We start from the raw sequence: 23,045 nt of genomic DNA on the forward strand, positions 1-23,045 counted from the left end.
GGTGTCCAGTGTCCAGTGGGTCTCTTAAAAGTCCTTTACTTGGCAACTTTGGGGAAAATCCTCTTGGTAGCCTTTAAGTTAACAGAACTCAATATGGCTTTTACTCTTGTCAGTTATTAGGCTTTGTTGTTTCATTGTAGCTCATTTAAATGTATTTCCATTTTCAGTGTCTTTTAAGTATATTTGAGTGATTTTATGTGTAAATCACTTTGAATTGCCTTTATTTTATCGAAAGGTGCTGTACAAATGCGCGTATCTTAAGAAAGCCTAAATGTATCTAAAGTTCCTCCTACTAACAACCAACTGTAAGACACAACCATCATAGCCAATGTTAACTTACTTGTTCTCAGAACATTATTAATGTAATTGATATCATCTGAAAAAAAAGATTATTATTATTTTCGGAAAGTTGCAGTTAATTTTCATATCATGTAAAATGAAAATACATACTTTTCTTTAATACAAATTGCAGCTTTTATCCCAAATACAATTTTTCCACAAAGCCTTCAAAATGACTGACTGAGTTCCCTTTTATTACACTACACTAAGTCAACAATACAAATCATCCCAAGTGTTCTTGGAACTAAACTTGTCTTCAGGATGTGATTTAACACGTTATTCAATAGATTAGGAGCCTGAACCAAGAGACCATGAGTCATAACTGACTTCTACTGAGTTTTCCCTCCTCCTGCTGACCTAAGTATTGACATCAACCATCTCGTGTGAAGGTTCCCGGGAAAAAACCTAAATCAACATGGCAAATCACTCTGAGGAGGCCTGGACATGCCCTAATGACTAACAGACTAGTTCTTATTGCATAAGAAATCATAAACTCTTCCGAACTTCCCTGCAGACTACAGAAAGTATGCTATTTTAACATGCCATGATTGTAATTAACATATTAATGAAACAACATAACAAAACATTAAAGACATTAAGGCAGAAATACATCTAAAATATTTAATATTTACAGCACACAAAAGGTTTTCAGACATTTACTGTATCTCAGACTTTAAAAGAGGAATGTGCTCAATGCTTAATAAAAAGTCAAACAATCAGAACCGTTTGCATGCTGATGACAAAATAAATATTTGTATACAATTTACAGCACGTAACAATCTCACAAACTTAAATATGTATAAATATTGTTTGATACAAAAGATAAGAAACAACTGAATATCAGGAATATCGAGACTTTGCATTTTTAAAGCTTCAGCATCACATAGTGTTTACATCTGAAATGTTACACAATAATCTGATGAAGAGATCCCCCAAAGATCTTTAATTTCTTCAATTGTTGCTCTTGTTTGACTTGGAGATGATGGTTATGACTGCAGCGCAGTAATATGAGAGGTGCTTCATCCGCCAACAATTACTGTTGTTAAAATTACTGTAATAAAAGGGTTAAGAAGTCAGGCAATGGCATCTGAAACAATATCTCATTATCTGATACGTCATTAGGTCCTCCAAGTGATTGCCTGTGTTGGAGTAAATTCATACCAGCGCAAGCACATGTCATGTAGTGAAGCAGCATCAGCGTTTAACGTTTCTGTCCCTGAGTGGTTTCAAGACCTGCGAGGCTCAAGTCCATGAGAGAGCTGGGTTAGCGTCCTTTGGTTGTCGATCACATTGAGCTGACGTACGTAGCTCCGCACTTCTGGGTGGTTCTTGCTGGCCAGAGGTGAATCTGGACCTGAGATGAGCAGTGTTGCAGAAAAATGTCACAAATTATGAGAAAAATGTCACAATGTAATCCCTAAAAATCAACAGAGAAAAACGGGGTGATTATTTTCTATTTCATCCCAGTTTTCATTGTTATGAAATGATCATTCAGGACTTACTGAATGGCTGACTCCGACAGTATCTCACTATCTTCACTGTATTCGCTATCATCCGCTGTGAGACAAAAAGCTATAATCAGCAGCAGATATCAGCAATTAATTGATCAGTTAAAAAGGACTGTCAGACGACAATCTGCACCTTCAGAGCCTCACCATTTTCTCAAAATTGACCAAATTGTCGATAACTGTCTTGTTGCCCTCATGAGTGAATGTCATGTCTGGGGGGAAAAAAACACAAGAAAAATACAGGGAGTGATGTTAGAAGTTTGTTGTAGAAGCAGTTCAACAACAGAACAACTGTGACACACAGGTCAAAATAATGTTACATTAAAAATAAACGGTCACGCCGACACTCTGACCTTTGATCAGCAGTGGCATGAAAGGAATGATGGGAGGCTCCAGCTTGGCAACTGTCAGTCGGTACGCTCGGTGGTTTCTGGACGGGTCCTGTGGAAACAGTCACACTGTTCTGAGATCTACCGTCACTGTGTTAAAACAGATCCATCACAGTGTCAGCCAGAGATGTTGCTGCTAAACCCACATTCAATTCTAACAACCAGCTGACTCTGCTAGACTCCTGATTTTCTATTCAGCGTTTGCTCAGACATAAAACCTAAAAAAATGGAGATGATTTGAAGTCAACAAAAAGTATGATTGGACATATAAAATGAGTTGTCTCAATTTACCATCAAGTTTTCAAATTCCACATAAAACTTCTTGAATTTGCTTGGAAGTTTCTGTAAAGACAGATGACAGTGGAGGTTAAAATGCTGTATTGATATGATTAATAAACAAGCATAGACTGTGGACAGATACCCACCTCCCAGGTCTGACTCAGTCGGCTCACTGCTGGGTTACTTAGTCCCATAATGATAGCAAAGAAGGTGTTCAGATTCCTGTAGTCCTTACAGCTACGAAAGATATATGAAAAAGGTAAGAAAGAGTTGCAAGTAAACAAAACTACAAAGTGTGTCAAAGAAAACAAAGTGAGACAGAGAGCAGATGATGAAAAGAGGTCCACTTACTGAGCGGCAATCTTGATGAACTTCTTGAGAAGCTGCACTCGCTTGCTGAGCTGAGAACACAGACAGACCTCTGTGATCACCCAAAACTGAATTTCATTAAACCTCCTCAGGAACAGATCCAGGTTCACAGTGGTTTTCTTGACATTTTTCCTTCCAAATGTGTGGTAGATGAGTTCAAGCTGTTGGATACCAAAGAAAAACAGAACTGACCTTCATGTGAATAAAAATAGTGGATTAACTACTATATCGATCTTGCCAACTGATATTAAATCAGTTCTGTTAATGGCACCCGGTATCTGAGTCATACCTCATGTACACAGTGGAAAAGCTCCCAGTCATAGGAGGTCATGTGGTAAGCCACATCCTTAGAGCTCATCAACTCAAAGCCAGCCAGTGACCCTGAAGAGGGACCCTCCTGCTCAGGTAAAGGGGTCTAGAAAACAGGGGAAAAAACTATATTTTATATGTGATATTCATATAATCTATGATTTTGGGGTCAATTTTTGTACAAAGATCAGCAGAAAACATGTATGTAACGTGTAACAGCAACAGATTTTCAGAGATACACATACAACTTGGTGAGGAGTTCTACTTTTATATGATGAGAGAGTGTAAGAAGTGTTTTCTGGGAGAGATAAACACACCAAAGAATCCAACTGATCCCTCCGACAGGCAAACAGCCGACCATTGATGGTGAGTGTGGAGAACACTGAAACATCGTTGGGCTTGAAGACGACTTTCTCTGTACAACAAACGCATAACACACAAGGGTGAAAAAAAGATTACATATTGTAATTGGCATTTTATGGAAAATGATGCACACAATCAATTCAATGTAACAAAAACACAAAAAATGGATCCTACACAAGAAATATTGAAGTGACTAAGTTAGTTAGCATCGCTAGCAGTGCGGTCTAAGAATGGTAATATATTTCAGTTCAGACTGAGAAATATCCAAACAACTATTGGATTGATTTTGTAAAGACACTCATGGTTCCTGAAGCCCTCTGACTTTGGTGATCCTCTGACTTTCCTCGAGCACCATCAGCAAGTCAAACATTTCACATATCCTTTGAAATATTTCAGTGTCTGCTTAATGGATTAGCATACAATTTTGTACAGACATTAATGGTCCCCAGAGGACGTATCCTACTGACTTTGGTGATCCTCTAACTTTTCCTCTAGCACCATCACAAGGTTCACATTTGTTGAATGTCTTACTAATTTTAGATGGATTGTCATAAAATGTGGTGCACACATTCATGTCCCTCTTGGTGGACCCCTAACTTTTCATCTTGTGCCATTATCAGGTCAAAACTTTAATTTGCTCGCCTGTCTAAATACATGCAAAACTAATAACATCCCCATCAGCCTCATTTGTACTTTGTGTTTCGTGTTAATTAGCTAATGTTAGTATGCTAACACAGTAAACTAAGATGATGAATATGGTAAAAACGATACCTGCTAAACATCAGTAGGCTGGTATTGTCATCATTGTGAGCATGTTAGCATGCTAATGTTGGTATTCGGCCCAAAGTACAGCCTCACAGAGCTGCTTGCATGGCTATAGACTTGTGTGAATAAACGTTGTTTAAATATATATACTGTATGTCTTTATTTCTAAAAACTACTGTACAAGGTGATTGCAAAGTCTCAGTTTCCTAACTGCCTTCTGAAAATCCAGAGTATACTGAACAGCCTTTGCACACTAATGACAATCTGAGAGATGATGATGGTATATGACACCATATATAGTACTATTATCATATGACACCATATACAGTACTATTATCATATCATACTATCTGTCCTTAAAAAGTAATTTTCTGCTTGGTTATAAACATACAAGCTGCAGCCTTGATTTTGTCTTGCTAAGCTAAAGTTAACTGATCTGAGATATGTGAGCTGTATGATAATAGTCTCCAGGCAAGAGAGCAGCCGCAGCTCTGTATTTGTTTACTTGCCAGTGGTGAAGAATGTCCAGGTCAAACATGGACTAGTAAGAGCTGCAGTGGAGCTGTCTGGCAGAGACAGTGGAACAGCACTACAGTAGGGAGCAGTAAGTGTCAGCAGCAGCCTCGTGCTGAATGTAATGAGACAAACTGAGCTCCGGTTTTTCTCAAGATGCTATGAAGGCCATTCCTTAGCACCTAATGCAGCAGCCAGTCAAAGTCAGCAAACTCAAAGCCATTAATTTTCCACTTAATCAGTCAGGGATTAATTAGTATAACACCCTGCTCGGGCTGTCCCTTGCGGTGTTTCCAATCATTTGATTAACATGTAGCTGCCGCCACTCTCACCTCCTGCCGAACTGAGGTTGACCAGGAGCAGGTCCTCTGCTGACCCCAGCTTGTCAGCCACAGCACTGATGACCTCCCTGACTGAGGCAGCTACGGGGGAGCGGATTGTGGTGTAGGTGTGGTCACAGCAGAAGACTTTAAACAGAACTGGACATATGAATCAGAGCAAACACAGGACTGTCAGCACAAAGGAATAATGAAGACATAAAGCAGTACTGGACAGTTAGTAATACTTTGATTAATGCACTTGTTCCCATCTTAGGAGAGAAGAAGAAGTTTAGTTTATGTCCCCCTATTTAACATTAGACAGTAGCATTTAATAAATGGTTTATAACACACTATAATGTAGTTGTGAGCCGATTATAAGAGTTTATTAATGTATTTGACAACAACTGTAACTCCTCCTGTGGACACCAATAAATGGAAGTTGGTGTATAAATAGATAATAAATGACAATATAGTAAAGCACAGTTGTAATAATATAAAATATGTCTTCATAGGAGATGTTATAATTGTTGATAAATATTGTACAAAACATTTATTTTAGTTTATATACTGCTTATAGATGCTAAACTGTAAATTCTTTTTCTAATTTTTCTCACTTTTACCCATTTAACCATATAAAAATATTCAAATAACACATCCTGGGAAAGAAAAATTACTCCTTGGTTAAACTTTTCACAACTCATAAGCATTTGTAACCTGTGACGACAGGAGTTTGCCAACACACAGTCAGAGTTCAACGAGAACCAGGCAAGAACTGGCCTCAATCAAGGCTATGCTAACAGAAATGTCTGAGTGTGTGATTGTGCAGACAAAAAAAGAGATAAAAACACACAAAAAATCTGCATCAACAGAATTGTGTTTGTATTCTTACATTGTTATCAGTAGCATGTGCATGGCCTGAGTGACATAAATTTAAGATATATAAATCATTCTAAATCATATTAGACAGATTAGAGAGACAAGTTGAAGAATTAAAAACATCCATTTCAGTATAAAGTTTCTGAGTCAATTTAAAACTCTTAACTGTGAAACATCCATCCTTTACATAGCACTGACATTGTCTCCTACTGTTTCAAATTTAACAAAAACACTCTACTCCAACATGAAGTTACAGTATGTCTACTGAAGATCAGGTGAGGTCAAGTCAATGCTAAATAAAAGTTTCAAACAGTAGATCTAATATAACAGTGGCGGACAGTCGTCCTCGAGTAGCAACAACAACAGTATATGATCCTCAGGACAATCCTTGTATGATACACTGACTCAGGCTTGTGTAGATATGCCCTTTACTCACTTTCATCATTACTCTTGATGGGCTGACGTTTCTGAAGCTTCTCATCTCCCATACTGAACTGCCGCAGCAGAACTTTGTGCTGTGACAGAGTTTAAACAGGTTCAGTCATCACAACAGTTACATAAAAACTATATAACATTATCTGCACATGAACTTTAATTTGAAAGTCTCATACCTTTTTCTGTGAGGATCTGGCATCTTCAGCACTAAAATGTGGGAAAAAAGTAACAATCAAACAATTAAACATACTAAAGTTAGGTAGTTGCAGCTTTGATTTGGCAGTTTTGAGATTGGGGCTCTTTGCATCATGACAGTTTTTTCATCTTTCTCTCCAAAACATCTTAAAAAAAAAAAAAGTGAACTTACTTGCGCTTTACGATTCTTTCCAACTCTGTTAGTTGATCCCTGAGGGGTGGAATCGCTTTTGCGTCATTAGATACCGCCATGAGAAACTCCTGCAACACACAACAACCTCTGAATAAGAAGAAGCTTCAGAAGAAGTAATAAGCGAACGAAAACGAGAGGTAATTTTGTAATTCGGTCGTCTGGCTGAGGTGGATTGCTGGAAAATATGGAGCTTTTAGCTTTATTGTGTTATCCATCTACCGTATCTGTCTGTCTGTCTATCGCCTGAGTGACCAGTCTTCAAAATATATAAAACACTGATGTATCAGGCACCACAAATTAATTCAGTTTAACATCTGAAATCAGATTAGAGGCACAAATGGAAGAACAAACAGTCAATATCATATAATCAATATTCATCATCTGGCCTTTTTGTCAGGGAAAGCCCAAAAATAAAAACTAGATTAACAAGCAGTAAAACTGTGAATAAATTACATCATGTTGCAAATATCTAATAAGAGCAAGTCTTATCATGGATCTCTGAATCGACATGAAACCCACGTCTATGACAATCACACCTGTGGCTTTGCTTTTTGTTTTCAAGATTTGTTTTATACCACTATCGCTGAGAATTCTCTGTTCTGATTGGATGACAGGTGCAAGAACAGCAACAATGACATAAAGTCACATAAAGGACATCAAGAAAAATATATGAAAAATTTAGTGACTTTTTTGTTGTCAGTCATGTATGTTGTATGTATGATGACTTCGGAGTACTTCATGTCTTCTATTATTCTAACTTTGTATAATGTTACATGTTGTTAGGCTGCAGCATTGTGCACTGTCACTAAAATCTAAATTACAAAAACATTCTAATAGAAACACAGATTTACTTTACATTCATTATTAAAGTGTTGCTGTTGTTGATAATCTGGACCTATAAGAGTGGTTACAACAGCACTCATATCTACAGGCTGACCTCTAGGAAGGCTACTGAGACGTCCTCCTCCTGCAGGTGATCCCCGTGTACAGCGGCCCACTGCATCACCAGGCGGATCACCCTGCGCTTGTTGTTAAGTGTGTAATCCAGCTTCTCCTGCGCAGAGCCCTGCGAGGCCTGAGCATGGTAGGTGCACAGCAGTTAAAGATCAAAACATGTAAGAAGGTAGAGGGGGGGAGAACATTTAATTGGGAAACATGGCGCCGATGCCGAAAGGATATTGGGCCATCAACACCGGACATAGCTGAGTGTTTGGTATGAAGACACAGTGCAGGAGCACAAAGTCATCTAAAGCTGAATCTGTGGAGGGAAAAAAAAGAGAGGAGGTCATGTCAAACACCTGTGACGCCAGTGTAAGAGCAGATCAAAGGCTGTCCAGAGCCATCAGACCTTGATCTACACGGCCCTGTTTCTGTCACCTGTGAGAGCAAATGAAAACCATATGGATCCACACAAGCGAGAGTAATTAGATCAGCTCTGTGATGTGTGGCTAATTATAGAGCAGAACAAGCAGGTCAGTGCAGAGCAGTAGGCAGAGGACAGAAGAGAGAAACGCTGAGCCAGAGGGAGTAAATACACTGCACAGAAACCCTTCACAGTAAATGATCTTCATATTGATAGATTGTATTAGATGGCACTAATCTAGCACACTGGATGTTGCACGGTGAGCAGTACCTGACTCTGTGAATTGAGAATCCAATCGCATCATTTCAAGGAGGTGCTCCAAAATCTTCTCCGGCGTCCCCGACATTACCTTGTATCTGGAGCGACACAGAATAAAACACACACCCTCCACTAATCAAGAAACACTGGCTGTGGCCCTCCACTGATTTGTGTTACTCGAACATGTGCCTGTGATTGCTTCATTTGATAAAAATCCTATTTACAATCACAGAGTTCTTGGCCGGCTGAAGATTTAAGGGCAGTCTGGGCTAAGTGCCGCGAGAGAGAAGGCTAAAAAAAAAAAAAAAAAATGTGGGGGCATCTTTACGTGAAGGAGAATCAACACGATCCAGCCTCGGTTGTTTTCATTACTTGACAACCGGATCACAAGAGGGAGTCGCACAAGCCACGTTGTGTCTTCCCCACTTACGGGGGGGAGAACACAGTCTTGACACTCTTATGTGTGAGGAGCAGAGTTGATTAGAGGGCGACCCCGAACAAGTAATTGTGACTTGCCAGGCCTTCTTTTTCCCCTAGGAGCTAGGCCATTATTACCATTAATGTGTCTCTCTATATTACAGCGACCACGGTGCAGTGACAGATGCCTCAATTAAGATAACACTTGTTGGCCGCAGAGCACAGGATCGCTCTTGTGCTCGTGCTGCCTGCGCACTCAGGAAGCTGCTCACGCTGGCTGAGAGAGTCCAGTATTCACCAAGAACTTCCAGTGTTTTAAAGGATAAAGCTGGTGAGATTTTATATTTTTCTTATTGCTACAAATCCCTTGAAAAGTGTTTTCTATGCAGTCAAAGCCTGATGCAGCTTATTCCTCTGTGCCATAGACCTCCATTGTCACCCAAAAAACTATTACAAACATTTTTTACAAACAAAGACAAGTAAGAGGGAGCACACTACACCCATAGTATCATCTTTACACTGGCTCCCTGTCTTTTTTCTGGTTTACAAGGCTATGAATAGTTTACCACCTCCGTTTTTAGTACGACAACAGTATCCCTCCCACGATATTGCTAGACGCTGCCTTAGGTCATAAAACACTACAGCACTAAATGTACCAACAGTTATGACAAAGAAATATGGAGAAGCAGCGCTTTCTCATTATGGATCAAAACTGTGGAACAATCTGTTCATAAATATCTGCCATGCAACTTTGTATTCTGTATTCCTGGCACTTACTGAATCTTATTGAAAGTTTACTTAATTCTTTTAATATTATTTGAAATTTTATTCCTATTATAACCTGCTTTCCTGTATTTTAATGCTTCATTTGCCACCATCTAATTTATTTGTTTTTTAAATGTTAAATGTTAAATTTTATTTAAAGCACCTTGAGTTTAAGTGTATGTATGAAGGAGCCCAAGATTACACCTTCAGCAGTCCAAAAACCCAAAGATATTCAGTTTACAATCATATATGACAGTTTGAGAGGCTGAAACTAGAAAATGTTCACCATTTTTTCACTATTGTTGCTTGAAAAATTCATCAGTTCATCGAAAATAGTTGATTATTTTTCTGTCGTTAAACTAATTAATGAATCAACTAATCATTTCAGCTCTAAATAAGGTCAACAACAGATACACACAGGTGAGAGTTGGTGCATTTACTTGTAATGGGACGATGAGGCTCCCTGGACGGAGGTTCGGCTGCTGCTGAGACTCTTCTCTAACACCAGAACATCCTGACCATGCTCCTTCAGACGCACCGTGTTGGCCTCCACATCCTTCACAGTGAATACACATCAGTTAAGCATTTTACTATAAAAACAGATGACCTAAACAGAAGCTGATTGAGTTGGAATCCAAAACAGCCATGATCATGTTTACGATACACTGTAGGGTTGTATGTAGTTTTAGTGAGTATGAACAGACATTTCCACAACTGAGAATGGTATGTCATAAACTAAACACAGTGTTTACACCACCAGTCATCCTAAAATGGCAGACACATTTGACTCCCTGCTTTCTGAAGAACTACTTGTCATTTTTCCTAATGCAGAGGCAGCGGTATGACACTGGGCTGTGTTACTGGGCTCTTCAGAAGACAGTCAGCACATAAGCTACAATAACTTTAGTGAGCAGGAGGTTTAAACCAAGTGCCTAATATGTTACAATGTCTTCTTGCAAACTGGAAAAGACCACAAAGGGAATAAACACACTTATAATTATTAGTTTGCTGTTGTAAATCTGACGAGAGGTAAATCTTAATTTTAAAATTCAAAATTCATCAGATATTTGATTGTTTTTCTGGTGTCAAGTGGTGATTGTTACATCAATAAAGGATGTGCAATTATTGAAAGTAGGCATTGGACTACTTATTTAAGTAGAGTACTTATTTAATAAGTTCTAACTGTTCTTCCAAGAGAGTAGATTATTTCTCAGTATTATTGTTGCATGATCAATGGCAAACATACAGCACTACACCCCTTATAAGGTAGCAGTGATCATGATGGTGGTTCAGTCTTTACAAACTCATTCTGTGCAGCCAAACATCACAGAGATTTACCTTAAATTCTAGTGGAGATCTCAAAGCTTCCAAACATACCATATACAGTATACCAGGCTGAATATTTGCCAAATGCGTATAAAATCATGCACAAGAAATGCAGAATATGTCCTTTTGATGAAATGGTGCAGCCATGGAAAGATTTTGAATATTTGAATCTGTAAACATCATATAGCTTTGATGAAATGGAACAAGCTGATACAAAATACATGAATGTAATACTTTCACTCAGGTGGAATAAGTTGATAATAACAAACGTAAAGTAACATAAGGACAAACAAAAGGTGAAACTGCATGTTAATAAATTGGTTATAAAAATATGTAATGTCATTAAGTTATCCAGCACTTCTACAGTAACAGATCTTTTTCACAACCATTTCATAACATTTACATATTTCAGGTATTATATTATTAGATTATAATATATTATATCTCTGCTGCTGTATCTCAACTCAAGCAGGAATGTTTTGAACAGGAATTTATGTTGAGCACAGAGCTCACAGATGAAAGCTTTCCACACAAGTTTGCATCCACAGCTAATTAACCCCAAATATGCCATTTATTTATTATTTGATTTAGCTTGAAGCAACAGTCATTATGTTCATGTTTCATATTTAGTAGGATCTTAAAGGGTGCAGAGGGCTGGTGTATTATCTCAAGAGGGAACATTGCTGCATTACTGAGTTTCTGCCAACAGAGGGCAATAGTGCTTTTTTCACTGTTACTGTAACACCATTAGGAGATGTGTTAAACAGAAACTCACCCTCAAAATCCGGTTGAAGTCCTCCTTGTCCACTCTCAGGAAGTGACAGTTGTCCTCTCTCAGGACAATGGAGGCAGCGCGGGGGGCATCATTGACAAGAGCCAGCTTCCCAAAGTCATCTCCTTCATGAAGCGTGCAGACGACACCCTGCAGAGCACAGCAGACGCTAACTGATTAATCAATGTCATGGGCAGTGCAACATGATTAGCTTGATGCTTTAACAAACAGAGTGATTTAATCTGGGGAAACACCTACTTTTCCATAGATGACGACATTGACTGAGCCCTTTAGAATAATGTACCATGATGTGCCTTCCTCCCCTTGACTGAACACTGACAGACAAAAGAAAGAAAGAAAAGAATTGGTAGTCTTATGTAACCTAATCTGGGACTTTCTGGACTAATACCAACTCTGTAATGCATTTATAAATTCATTTATTTAGAACCAACTACATGAAAAGTGTGGTCAGGGTTACATCAGTTATTTCATCACATTACTTACACACTGTTCCTGCCTTTGCATGGGACTCAAATATGAGCACTCCTGCCAGTTCTCTCTTTACCTGTGCAAGCAGAGGAGACAGATTTATAACCCAGGAAGGTTAATATCAGCATTCATTCTCTTTATTTATGGCTGTTGCAGCAGGGAGCCACTAAAAATGTGCAGCATTTTATCTGTGCAAAGTTGTATTTCCCTACTGGTACGGGGTGTATAATTGATTCAGAAAAAATTTAATTGGAGTTCATGGAAAGATATGCAGTGAGCAACAAATCCCACAAAGCAGCGACACAAATTGATGATTTTACTTGCAGAACATTTATAAATATTGTATGTGATGATTGGTGCTGAAATGAATACACACAAGCATGTGGTTGTGCAGTTTGCATGCTTGAATCTTTTCCTTTACTGTCAACACTTTGGTCTCAAATGTGATAAAAAAAAAAGTAGCTAAGCGTTGTTTTTATTGCTGCATTAAAAACACAGTGACAACAGGATTTATAGAAACTGTACTCACAGTGGTGGAGAGGTGAGATAAGGCCTTTATATGGAGCAGCTCTTCATAAATTATCTCCAAATCATCTGCTGCTCTTTCAGACGGACTACAAAACAGGAAATATGTAAATGAAATCACAACACCATCACACTGATTCACTTTATTTAATATTGTTTGAGATAACTGCTTCATAACCCTACTGTTTCCTGAGAATCATCCTCATGTGGGCGTCGGGCCCGATCTGCGAGAGAAGGAGCAGGGTGTCCTGCAGCTCCTCTAGGCTCTCCCTCCTCTCGTCCTCGCTGGGTAAAGGAGCGTCTTCCTGTTCATCATCCAGGAAACGGTAGAAAAGGTACTTGTCCTGGAAGCTCAGCTCCTGGTCCACTGCGTCACAACAACACAGCACAGACAGAAGGGTTTAAATTCAAAATCTCGGCTTTGCAGGTTACATGTGCGCAGACGCCGACATCACATGGAGTCTCACCATGGTTGAGAACACCTTCTTCCAACAGCACCTGCCACATGCCCACAGCTTGAATGCGAGAGTGGATGCATGAGCTCTGCTGCATTTGCCAGTCGACCAGCTCTGTCCCCACACAACACTGCCTAAGAAAGACACAAATCTATATAAGAACTTATATAAGGCTGTAACGTCATATGTCCCTAAACAGGGCGTTGCCATATAATAGCCTGAATGTTGAGAAACTATATAGCCTTGTATAAATAAAGGTTAAATCAAAAAAGAAATAAATAGATACGTGCAAAGGTGTCACATTCCCACGACAAACCAAATTGATTTATATTGTTTTTTGGACAAAATAATGACAGATTTATTAGAGTCATGTGGAAAAAATAAAAGATAATTAATGATGTGACAAGTAATTATAACACATTTTCTAAGTAACCCACCTACGCCTGCTCATGATCAAGACACTGGTTTAAAAAAAAAAAAACAAGACAAAACAGCAAGACATGTACTACAGTCAATGTCTATGTATGTACTGGATGACTAATTTCAATCTGCAGTTATACATTTTTTTAACAACCTGTCAACACAACACATATTATCACCTTATAAAGTTGATACAGAAAACGTCTAGTGTAGCGAACATTTGCCTGTTTACATCTCCAGCAGATCACATTATCATTCATTTGGAGACATGTTTGTGTCCATCCGATGTATATTAGTGAAATAATCACTCTGTTTTTATAGCTTTGTTGTTGGCCTCCATCAACTCCTGAGGGAAATATCTGGCTCTTTAGCTGCTGAATGTTCCACTTTCTTCACCAGTTAGATGCTAGATGCTTATCACATCATTACATTGATTACCAGAGAATTCACTTCAAAATATTATTGCTTGTTCATAAATCATTGAACGGTTTAGATCCTAGATATATGTCAGATCTCCTGACCCAATACAAACCCTGCAGACCTCTCAGGTCAGCTGGTTATGGATTACTGGTTATTCCCAGAGTCAAAACTTAACATGGTGAAGCTGCTTTTATTCTATGCTGCTCAAATGTGGAACAAATTGCCATGCTGACTACTTACAAATCCAAACTACCTGACTCACCTGTTTGCCATTGCTTTTGTGTAATTGTGTAATGCTCTGTATTGTGTGGTCCGATATACAATTTTATATACATGCACAACTGATTACAAACCGACGTGCACTTTTTTATTATTGTCCTTATGATTTTTCTTTTCAAATTTATTTGTTTGTACGTTTTTATTATTTTTATTCTCTGTGCTGTTTTGTTTGCTTTTATTGTTTTTATCATTTGTTTTTAGGGCTTTTGCCAGTGTACTCTGTAAAGCACTTTGAGTTTCCTCTGGGTATGAAATGTGCTATATAAATAAAATTGCCTCGCCTTGCTACAGTTGGAAATGACACCGGTGAGAGTAAACAAAACAGTAAAGTTGTGGACTGTGAAACCAAAACAATGAGCTGAAAGACACTAAAACGCTTCATCAAGCTGAGGGTAATAATTTTCTGTGAGTTCATCACGAGGGACACATCTGATCCACTGTTGATATTAAAAACATTGATTGGTGCAGCTTTAAGTCGGTGCTGTCCAGACTGTTTTATTTTACCTGTTTGTTGCCTGTTCAGTTTTTCTTCTCTGTCTTTCAATGTTTACACGATCATCTTTGTAGTTTTTGATTGTGAATGACTTGTTTGTGTGTCTTAGTCTGTTTCTTTCACACATTTCTGTTAGTATTAAGACGCCAACTAACCTGTATGTTTTCAGATGGTACTTTCTGTCTCGGATCATGTGAGGCGCTCTAGAGAGGATGGCGTTACGAAGAATTTTCCCCGCCCGCAGGATCTTTTCAGAGGGCACCTGCAAATTAGAATTTAGATAAAATCTCAGCACAGTAGAGGCCTGCAGAATGCCTGCCACATAAACAGGCAATAATTGACTGTTGCATACAGAGGTTATTGTGTTTACTACCTGAGAAATGCATTTAGGGTGAGGTTTGGCTGGATTTTCAATGAATGAAGTCTGCAAAATGAAATGAAAACAAAAAAATAACAGGGGTTGAAATAAATAACACATTACAGATGACAAAGAAACCGAGACTCTTCTGGTGATATAAGACTCAACATCACAGAAAATGGTGAAATGAAAGGTTTGTTGTTGCACATAGTAACTGACAATAAAAGACAACAGGAAAACAACATGTCAGACAAGTCACGATAAATAGCGGGTGTTTTTTACTCTTGCTGTGAAACACATGATGTCTTCCTCACTGCTGCTGTGTGACTCACAGTTGACATCATGTGTTTATTAGCTGCCAATTTTAATTGAAGTTATGGTTTTCTATATTGCCACTGAGCTAAAGTAATAGTCTGTTAGCAGAGTCTTGACTGATGGATTTAATTGCTTAAACAGGACACAGATATTCATGTAAGTGTTGGATTTGTTGTTGTTTTTGTTTGTTTGAGTCCATGGGTTAGGCTGCTGGGCTGTGACATTTAAAATGCATTCTGCATGCTTCAGAGCACATCGTGACTCATGTATTTATGTGAGGGCTCTAAAGTCTCATCACTTATTTACAAGTAAATTAGCCCATTCAGTAGCCAAAGAAGCTGTGCTTTCATGGTTATTATTTGTATATGTTCAAGTAAAATTATAGCTGTGTTTGTTTGTTACATAACAGCAAAGCAAGCTATGGATTTCTCCTTTTTACATAACAGACTAATCTTGTCATCATGTTCTGGTTAAACTCTGTGTCAATCCCTCCACAGGAACAGAGCACAGGGCACAATAAATCTGCTGAAGTGCCACGTTATCAACCCAGTCAGAGGCCAGGAAACGACAACAGGAGAAAGGTGGGACAGGAAATGTTGTATGGAGACAAGAACTCCAGTCACCTTGTTTATATTTAGACTGACTTTAAATAAACTTCCCATTCTTATTTCTATCCTCTTCTGGAGAAGTGGGTGACCGTAAAGGGTGGTGTTACGTCAGGTGAAGTGGAAGTACAGAATGAGTTATAGTCTAGTAACATGAAGTCTTTGCTAGACAGGAACAAAGGTAATAAATGAGCATTGTCACAACAGCTTCTCTCTGTCACTAAATGATGTAAAATGAGTCTTGACTTAAATAAGTAATGTGTGTCAGCTTGTACAATGTCAGAGAAATTACCTTATTCTGATGTTTGGAGACAGAAACAAATGAGTTGTTTCTTATGTTCTCTTTGTCCGGCATTCCTGGTCGGGAAAAATCAGAGTACTTAGTTAGAAAGTGCCTTTGGATCTGTGAAAAAGGTGGGAATAAATACTGAGATGACTAAGAAGTGTCCTCTCACCAACCCCAGAAGAAATGCACAGTTTAATGTAATAGTAATGTAATGTGTAATAGTAGTTAATGTACTAGTTAGTGTACTTTACTTGAACATACAATACCAAGAAACTCATACTATTATGTAAAGTTTCCTGTTGGAAAACATATAAACAAAAAGCTGCATGAAAGTTGCCAGAGAGAGAATCCATTTAACCCTGGATACAACAACAAAATCATTTTTACATAAAGTGTAGTGAGACTTTTGAACTTTGAAATAGATGCAAAATACATTAAATTAATTTGTATGCATTATGAAATATGTACTGATATACATATATGGTACATATTGTGCATAATACTCAACATACATTGTCTAATTAAACTAATTGTCTTCTTAATTGTTTATGCAACTTTTATGCTTTTTTTTTTTACTTTAGAAATAGATTCTCTTTATTCATGAGATCAAATGAGAAACAATCCATTGTTGTAACCATTATGACCCAGAGAATGTGACCATCCATAATGTTAAACAGCTGCTATTTTTCATTTGCATAATTTTATTAACTGTAGAGACATAATGAACCATTTGGGCTTTCATGTGTTTATCTTTATATTCAGAAATCTAAACTGAACAGTCAAATAATGTCGGTAATGTTCTAATTTAGGTTTCTTTCATTAGTTAAACATACTATTAGACAGTGATTCACTACATGGGGTTGTGATTATTATTGTAAAGAGGTGGCGAAGTGATGTAAAAAATGAAAATCAATAAACAAATACTTTTTTCAGTCTTCTTATTCGACTTGACAGCCTCAGAGATGGTTTGTTAGAGGCTTGCAGTTATTTTTCAGTGTTAAGAGTTTAAAGCTTGACTGTTCCCCCTCAGGACAAACAGTATAATCAGTCATGGCTGCTCAGTCACAATTGTATCTGCAGGAAAAACTCTATTCTTAGACTTGATTCTCAGACTGCTGATACCATGAAAAAACGATATAGTATCTGTACAATACACAGAGAGAAAAGGAGACATGTAATATTACGCTTGTGGCTCAACATCCAGGAATAACAGAAAAGTGTCTGTATCTCTTTAAACCTGCAGTGTGGAACTTTTACATATAAATGAACGTCCATTACATTCAAACCCTGCCAAATGAGTTCACACAATGCTAATTAAGCCTATCACCGCCAGATAAATCTCTCTGCATTTCAAGTATACAGAATTTTTAAATCTCATGTCGGGCACGACATTCCCGTGCTTGCTGTTTCGCCGTTATTCGTGCAGCTCCTCTAGATTTTTCAAACGTTATCGGACCGAATGAATCAAATTCTGATAGTGAGTCATTTCACGGGGGTTGTGTGATGCTCAAAACAATTTATCCATTGTTTTACAGCTGCAACAGTAAGTTACGGCCAGTATGTACTGGGACGAATCCAAGTGGGCTGGTGGGTTGTCAAAACATATCCGTTTTTACTGTCCCTCTCTGTGTGCCTGTCATTCGGGGCGCATATGAGAGTGTGCTGCATGCCAAGCGCCCCCTTTACTCTCACAGCCAGAGGAGGGGGACAAAAGTCCCGCACTCCAGCTTTAACTTTGTTCATTGTGTTCTGTGTAATTCCTGGTTATTTTTGTAAATGTTCTTCTCTGTAAGATTTTTCTTTTGTTATCCTCTTGTTGCGTAATATGTGTTAGCATTTAGACCATCTGACTACTGGGCAAACAAGGATCCAACAGGGAAAATATTTCTGGAAAATCTGGAAAAAAATATAATCTGTCATCCAAATGTGTCACCTACATTCACCCCTAAACTGAGTGCCATATTTTTTAGTACAGGGCTAAAATAGACGAAAGTCTATTTATAGCCTTGGAAAGTGTCCAATTTTGACAGAGGAGAGAGCGGTGTCAAACAAAGATCTTTTCCTAACCCTAGTTTTAGAAGCCTAAACTTACTGTAACGAAACCTTAAATTTAGAGCTAGCAGATCAGAAAACACGTATATTTTTCATTTTAGACCATCGAAGTACTGACAAATAGTGTCCTAACAATAGGGGCACCAGACCAGAAAACCCTTACATGTTTAATTCTGGAAAGCACCGACAAACAACCTACATATATAACCTGTATGTCAACTAGGCTGGAGGACTTGTGATATGTGAGGATATGGATATAGGATATGTGATTTTTAGTTGCTGGAATCATACACTTATTTTGGTGTCTTCCCTCTTCTTGCATGCCCTTGAACTGTATTTCTATTTATACGCTGCGTGTCTGTATAGAATCAGTGCTTGTTTGTTGTTGTATTGAGAAGTTAATACAGCTGTCCATCATTTTATTTGTGAAGCTGTCGTGCCGGTCCATGTGACATCATGCCACTCATTCAAGTGTCACATCAGTTCAATCACATCAGCAGGAATGAAGCATGAAAAATCTGAAAGTTATTATTTTGTCACAGTTGAAAGCAAAGCATTTCATTGCAATGGTGCATCGTTGCTTGGTACTTTAAAAGGTGCTCAGGTGGAGTAGTACTACTGAATGCATGAGTGGAGTGAATGACACAATGCTGACTTTAAAAGCTCCACCTGTTAACATTAAAGTGCTGTAAAAGTGCAGTGTTGTTGTAAGTAAGAAAACGATTTAAAACATGTTTAATTTATGCGTCGATTTAGCCACTACAGTTAGAAAACCACTGAGCTGCTGTGGGTGTACAGGAGAGTGCATCAGCCTCCAGCTGCTTGATGCTTATGTGATTTCTGTCTTGGTGTATTCATGCATGCATATTGTGAATTCCCTAAGTACTCTACTGTATATTGCAAAAATATTCAGAGCCCAGCTCTTACAGTAGTGCTCCAAAGCACATTAGAGTGATGAATACTAAAGCAGAAGCATCAAATTTTAAAAGCTACCCAAAAGGCTTGTTAATCTGTATTTTAGCATGAGTGAGGTTGAGATTGTAAGTCCTGAAAAAAGCCTGAAACATGAAATAGAGAAACATTTTCTTGAAAATGCATTCAACATTTAAGAAAAATAGGTCTCTGTAAGACCATACTTGTTTGTAACAAGATGTAACAGTTTGTGGAAGTGTCCATTTAGGGACCTGACTGTTTTTACCTTTGCTTCTGAAGAGGTATAAAGCTGTCTGGTTTGTGTTCGCAATCTTTAGGGAAAGGGCTGGCTGAACAATATGCTTTCTCCCCAAAAACACAAGACAACTGTAGTTTTGTTTCATGTTTTTGTATTTGGACATTTCTATAATTGTTACTGATGGTGTAATGGATTGTACAGTGTCTACAACTGCTTCAACAAGTAACAATGTTTGATGCTTTCTTCATGTGATTCACAGATAGCTGACATTTACTTACATTAATGAACAGTTTAATCTATCTATCTATCTATCTATCTATCTATCTATCTATCTATCTATCTATCTATCTATCCATCTATCCATCTATCTATCTATCTATCTATCTTTATAAAAAATAAATTGCAATTTGCAGTACACCCACTGCCAGTAAGCCAGCAGACTTGATTTTTTCACTGCACACTGCTGTTCATCATTTTTATGGTACATGACTTTGAAGCAACTTAAGTGCTCTGTTTGAGCAAAGCTAAGTCAATATTGAGTTAACTTGCAACAGAAAACCATAAATAAAAGTATCAGCCTTTATCACAATGCAAGAAGATAAGAAGAGGGTCGGGCATTAATGCAGTTAGGCAGACAAAAATATCGAACAAAATGAGAATCTATGTTATATTACACCAGTTTAAAAAATATAAAATCTCATTACACATACAAGTGGAGAATCAAAGGCTTGCTTTTGGGAATATTTATAAATTGAAAGTGAGGAAATACATTTCCTCAGTTTTATAATTTCATACTTTTTCTTATCTGTGCGATGCAGTAATATCTCAAGTAACTGATGTGAAAGCAGCTGAAAATGGTCCAAATGCACTGCTGTGCCTGTTTCTGACGAGGTACCGTCCCTGAACCCTTTTTTAAAACATCCAACCCAACCATGAGCACCAACTGACTGATGTGTTTGAACATTTGGCAACATCTGCACTGTGAAGTTTGAAGAATGGTTTCAGATCTAAAACAGCTGGCAACCAGCGATAACTGTGACAAAGTAATAAATAAAGGCGTCTTTAGACTGTACGACAACAACATGTACATTTAATGCATGTCACATCGTGCCAATAATAACATTGGAGCTGCAACGATTAGTCGATTAATCAATCAGTTGCCAAATATTTAAATTATTGTTAACCTATTTAATAATTGATTCATTGTTTTGAATATTTTTTTAAGAAAAGAAGTCCAAATTCTCTGATTCCAGCTTCTCAAATGTGAATATTTTCTGGTTTCTTTAGTGCTCTATGAATGTAAACTGAATATCTTTGGGTTGTAGACTGTTTTGGACAAAACAAGACATTTGAGCACATCTCACTGGGCTCTGGGAAACAGTGATTGACATTTTTCATCATTTTCTGACATTTTATGGACCAAACAACTAATCAATTAATCAAGAAAATAAATGTAAATTTTCTGTAAATAGAAAAAAGTAAATGAAAGCAGCGGCCTGTCATCAGCTCTGATGTTTTCAAAATGCAGCAAAGTCACACAAACAGTGTTTTTTGTTTCACTTTGCCATGGATGTATTAAGGAGAATGAGTGTCTTTTCACTTTTTTCAAAAACTGCACTTACAAAATGTCATGCTGGTGTGTATTCTGTGTAATTTCATGTCGTAGTCTGATTGGTTTGTTTCAAAGATGTGGGTCATCAGCAGTCACATTGTGAGAATTTGGTCAGACTTTTGCCTCAGTGTGTCTTTGGTCACCAAAGCTCCACATCAGTCATCAGCGGATGTGTCTCACAGTTCGATCTTGGATTCACGACCACAGCTTTCACCACATTTCATGATTAATATGTGTGATTGCTTGGTCTAAACCACTCAGAAATGATAAAAAATAATGCAGGGCTACTTACTGTCAGCACTACAACTACTTTCCATCACACCATAGGGTGGAGCGAGCAGTCCGGCCATGCACTGATGATATTTCTGTAAAGATGAAGAAAATACAAGTACATAGCAGTTGACAGCTTTGTCATCATCATTTGTCATCTAAAAAACAACAAAATTACAAAAAATACTGTATCATCATCACATTATGTACCAATGATAAGTAAGTGAGATCTTTAAGATAATAGCAGTGATAAAAGTGGATACAGTAAACTTTGTCCTTTTGTCTCATCACTTAATCAATTTAACCATAGGTGGGTTATATGTTGTAAATCAAACAGCTGATGTTCACAGCTGATATAAGTCCTACGATTCAGGATAATTTCTTGATCTAGACTTTCATACTTTCTCTACCAGCTCACACATGGCTAGTAAATGAAAATATACTCCTGATACTTCTGTCCAGTGGCCTTTGTTCACCTCAAGTGGGACTTCTAACTCCTCATTAGATCAGATTACTTGGACCAACTAGCAGTACATTATCTGGAAAAACAGCTAAATCTGCTTTGCTTAAAAGATGGAAATAAATGACAGGAGATTACACTGGTCATCAAAAATCAACCCTTCTGGGGTGTCTCCGTAGTCAAGTGGTCTGAGACAACATGCAAAGTCCCCTGTCTGATTCTGGCTTGGAAGCCTTGTTGCCAGTCATCCCTCTCTCTTTCTCTCCCCCCACATTTCCTGTCTCTTTCTAGCTTTCATTAATGTCCTGTCTTACTCATGCCCAGGCTGTGAGGACAAGAAGCAACTCAGCGACAGTTCAGAGTGTTTGTTGATATTTCATCCTCATTAGTCCTAACACACAAATGTAAAAACGGTTGAGTCGAGTGATAATCACAGTTTAAGTGAGGAGAAGACCAGATTATTTTGAAAATGTGAGGCTACTACAGCTTGGCGATTAAAAATGAAAGAATCTTTGATAATACTTTAAATATAACTTTAAATTCTCAATTTCAGTTTCTAGTCTTCTTTTTAAAAACTTATATATTAACATTACATATTTCTCTTTCTTTTTCCCTATTATGCACTTGTTAGTTTTAGTTATTTCTCAATTACTTATTCCTTAATGCTGTGCAAGATGCAGAGAGCCTCAGAGCCAACAGAGCATGAAAAAATGACTGTACGTGACTTATACCATCAGTGTGCCCTGCAGCATCACAGATATTATGTAATGAACATTATACTGAACCCATGCACTCTTGTAAATGCCATGTTTTTGTTCATGACACTGATGTACAAAGAGGTCAATCCAACCATGGACAATGAGCCATAAAAAATGCCACCTTATACAATGCATGCAAGCTAAAAAAAAAAAAAAAACCTCTTTAAGAAATGATTACTGGAATTTCAATGTCCTGATCATCACCTACATCTGAACATTTTTTTCCTTGAGACAAGTCCAAGAAATAGAGATTTTCAAACTCATTTATTAAACAATTTGTCAACTAAGCCGATGGTTCAAGATTAATTTGTGGTAAAAATAAA

The 23,045-nt window shown here is 37.8% G+C and overlaps 1 protein-coding gene across 5 annotated transcripts in view; it reads right to left on the minus strand.

The window, feature by feature from the left end:
• Positions 1 to 946: 946 nt before the first annotated feature.
• Positions 947 to 23,045, minus strand: part of rapgef4a (Rap guanine nucleotide exchange factor 4a) — a 39,671-nt gene continuing 17,572 nt past the window's right edge. For 4 of the 5 annotated variants that reach the window (XM_044366795.1, XM_044366797.1, XM_044366796.1 and 1 more), the window contains 27 exons: positions 21,527 to 21,599; positions 16,406 to 16,470; positions 15,209 to 15,259; positions 14,991 to 15,097; positions 13,236 to 13,357; positions 12,952 to 13,135; positions 12,773 to 12,857; positions 12,259 to 12,319; positions 12,013 to 12,089; positions 11,758 to 11,904; positions 10,097 to 10,212; positions 8,487 to 8,572; positions 8,033 to 8,111; positions 7,791 to 7,941; positions 6,833 to 6,921; positions 6,642 to 6,672; positions 6,467 to 6,545; positions 5,167 to 5,313; positions 3,511 to 3,608; positions 3,174 to 3,299; positions 2,867 to 3,045; positions 2,662 to 2,752; positions 2,528 to 2,578; positions 2,201 to 2,288; positions 1,995 to 2,059; positions 1,842 to 1,896; positions 947 to 1,693 (listed from right to left, as the gene is read on the minus strand). In XM_044366795.1, the coding sequence (XP_044222730.1) occupies positions 1,566 to 1,693; positions 1,842 to 1,896; positions 1,995 to 2,059; positions 2,201 to 2,288; positions 2,528 to 2,578; positions 2,662 to 2,752; positions 2,867 to 3,045; positions 3,174 to 3,299; positions 3,511 to 3,608; positions 5,167 to 5,313; positions 6,467 to 6,545; positions 6,642 to 6,672; positions 6,833 to 6,921; positions 7,791 to 7,941; positions 8,033 to 8,111; positions 8,487 to 8,572; positions 10,097 to 10,212; positions 11,758 to 11,904; positions 12,013 to 12,089; positions 12,259 to 12,319; positions 12,773 to 12,857; positions 12,952 to 13,135; positions 13,236 to 13,357; positions 14,991 to 15,097; positions 15,209 to 15,259; positions 16,406 to 16,470; positions 21,527 to 21,599 (2,631 nt within the window). In that variant the 3' untranslated portion in view covers positions 947 to 1,565. The remainder of the gene's footprint in view (positions 1,694 to 1,841; positions 1,897 to 1,994; positions 2,060 to 2,200; positions 2,289 to 2,527; positions 2,579 to 2,661; positions 2,753 to 2,866; positions 3,046 to 3,173; positions 3,300 to 3,510; positions 3,609 to 5,166; positions 5,314 to 6,466; positions 6,546 to 6,641; positions 6,673 to 6,832; positions 6,922 to 7,790; positions 7,942 to 8,032; positions 8,112 to 8,486; positions 8,573 to 10,096; positions 10,213 to 11,757; positions 11,905 to 12,012; positions 12,090 to 12,258; positions 12,320 to 12,772; positions 12,858 to 12,951; positions 13,136 to 13,235; positions 13,358 to 14,990; positions 15,098 to 15,208; positions 15,260 to 16,405; positions 16,471 to 21,526; positions 21,600 to 23,045) is intronic. The other variant, XR_006406149.1, reaches the window with a different exon arrangement.

Source organism: Thunnus albacares, chromosome 11 (assembly GCF_914725855.1).
Source record: "Thunnus albacares chromosome 11, fThuAlb1.1, whole genome shotgun sequence".
Classification (NCBI taxonomy): Eukaryota; Metazoa; Chordata; class Actinopteri; order Scombriformes; family Scombridae; genus Thunnus; species Thunnus albacares.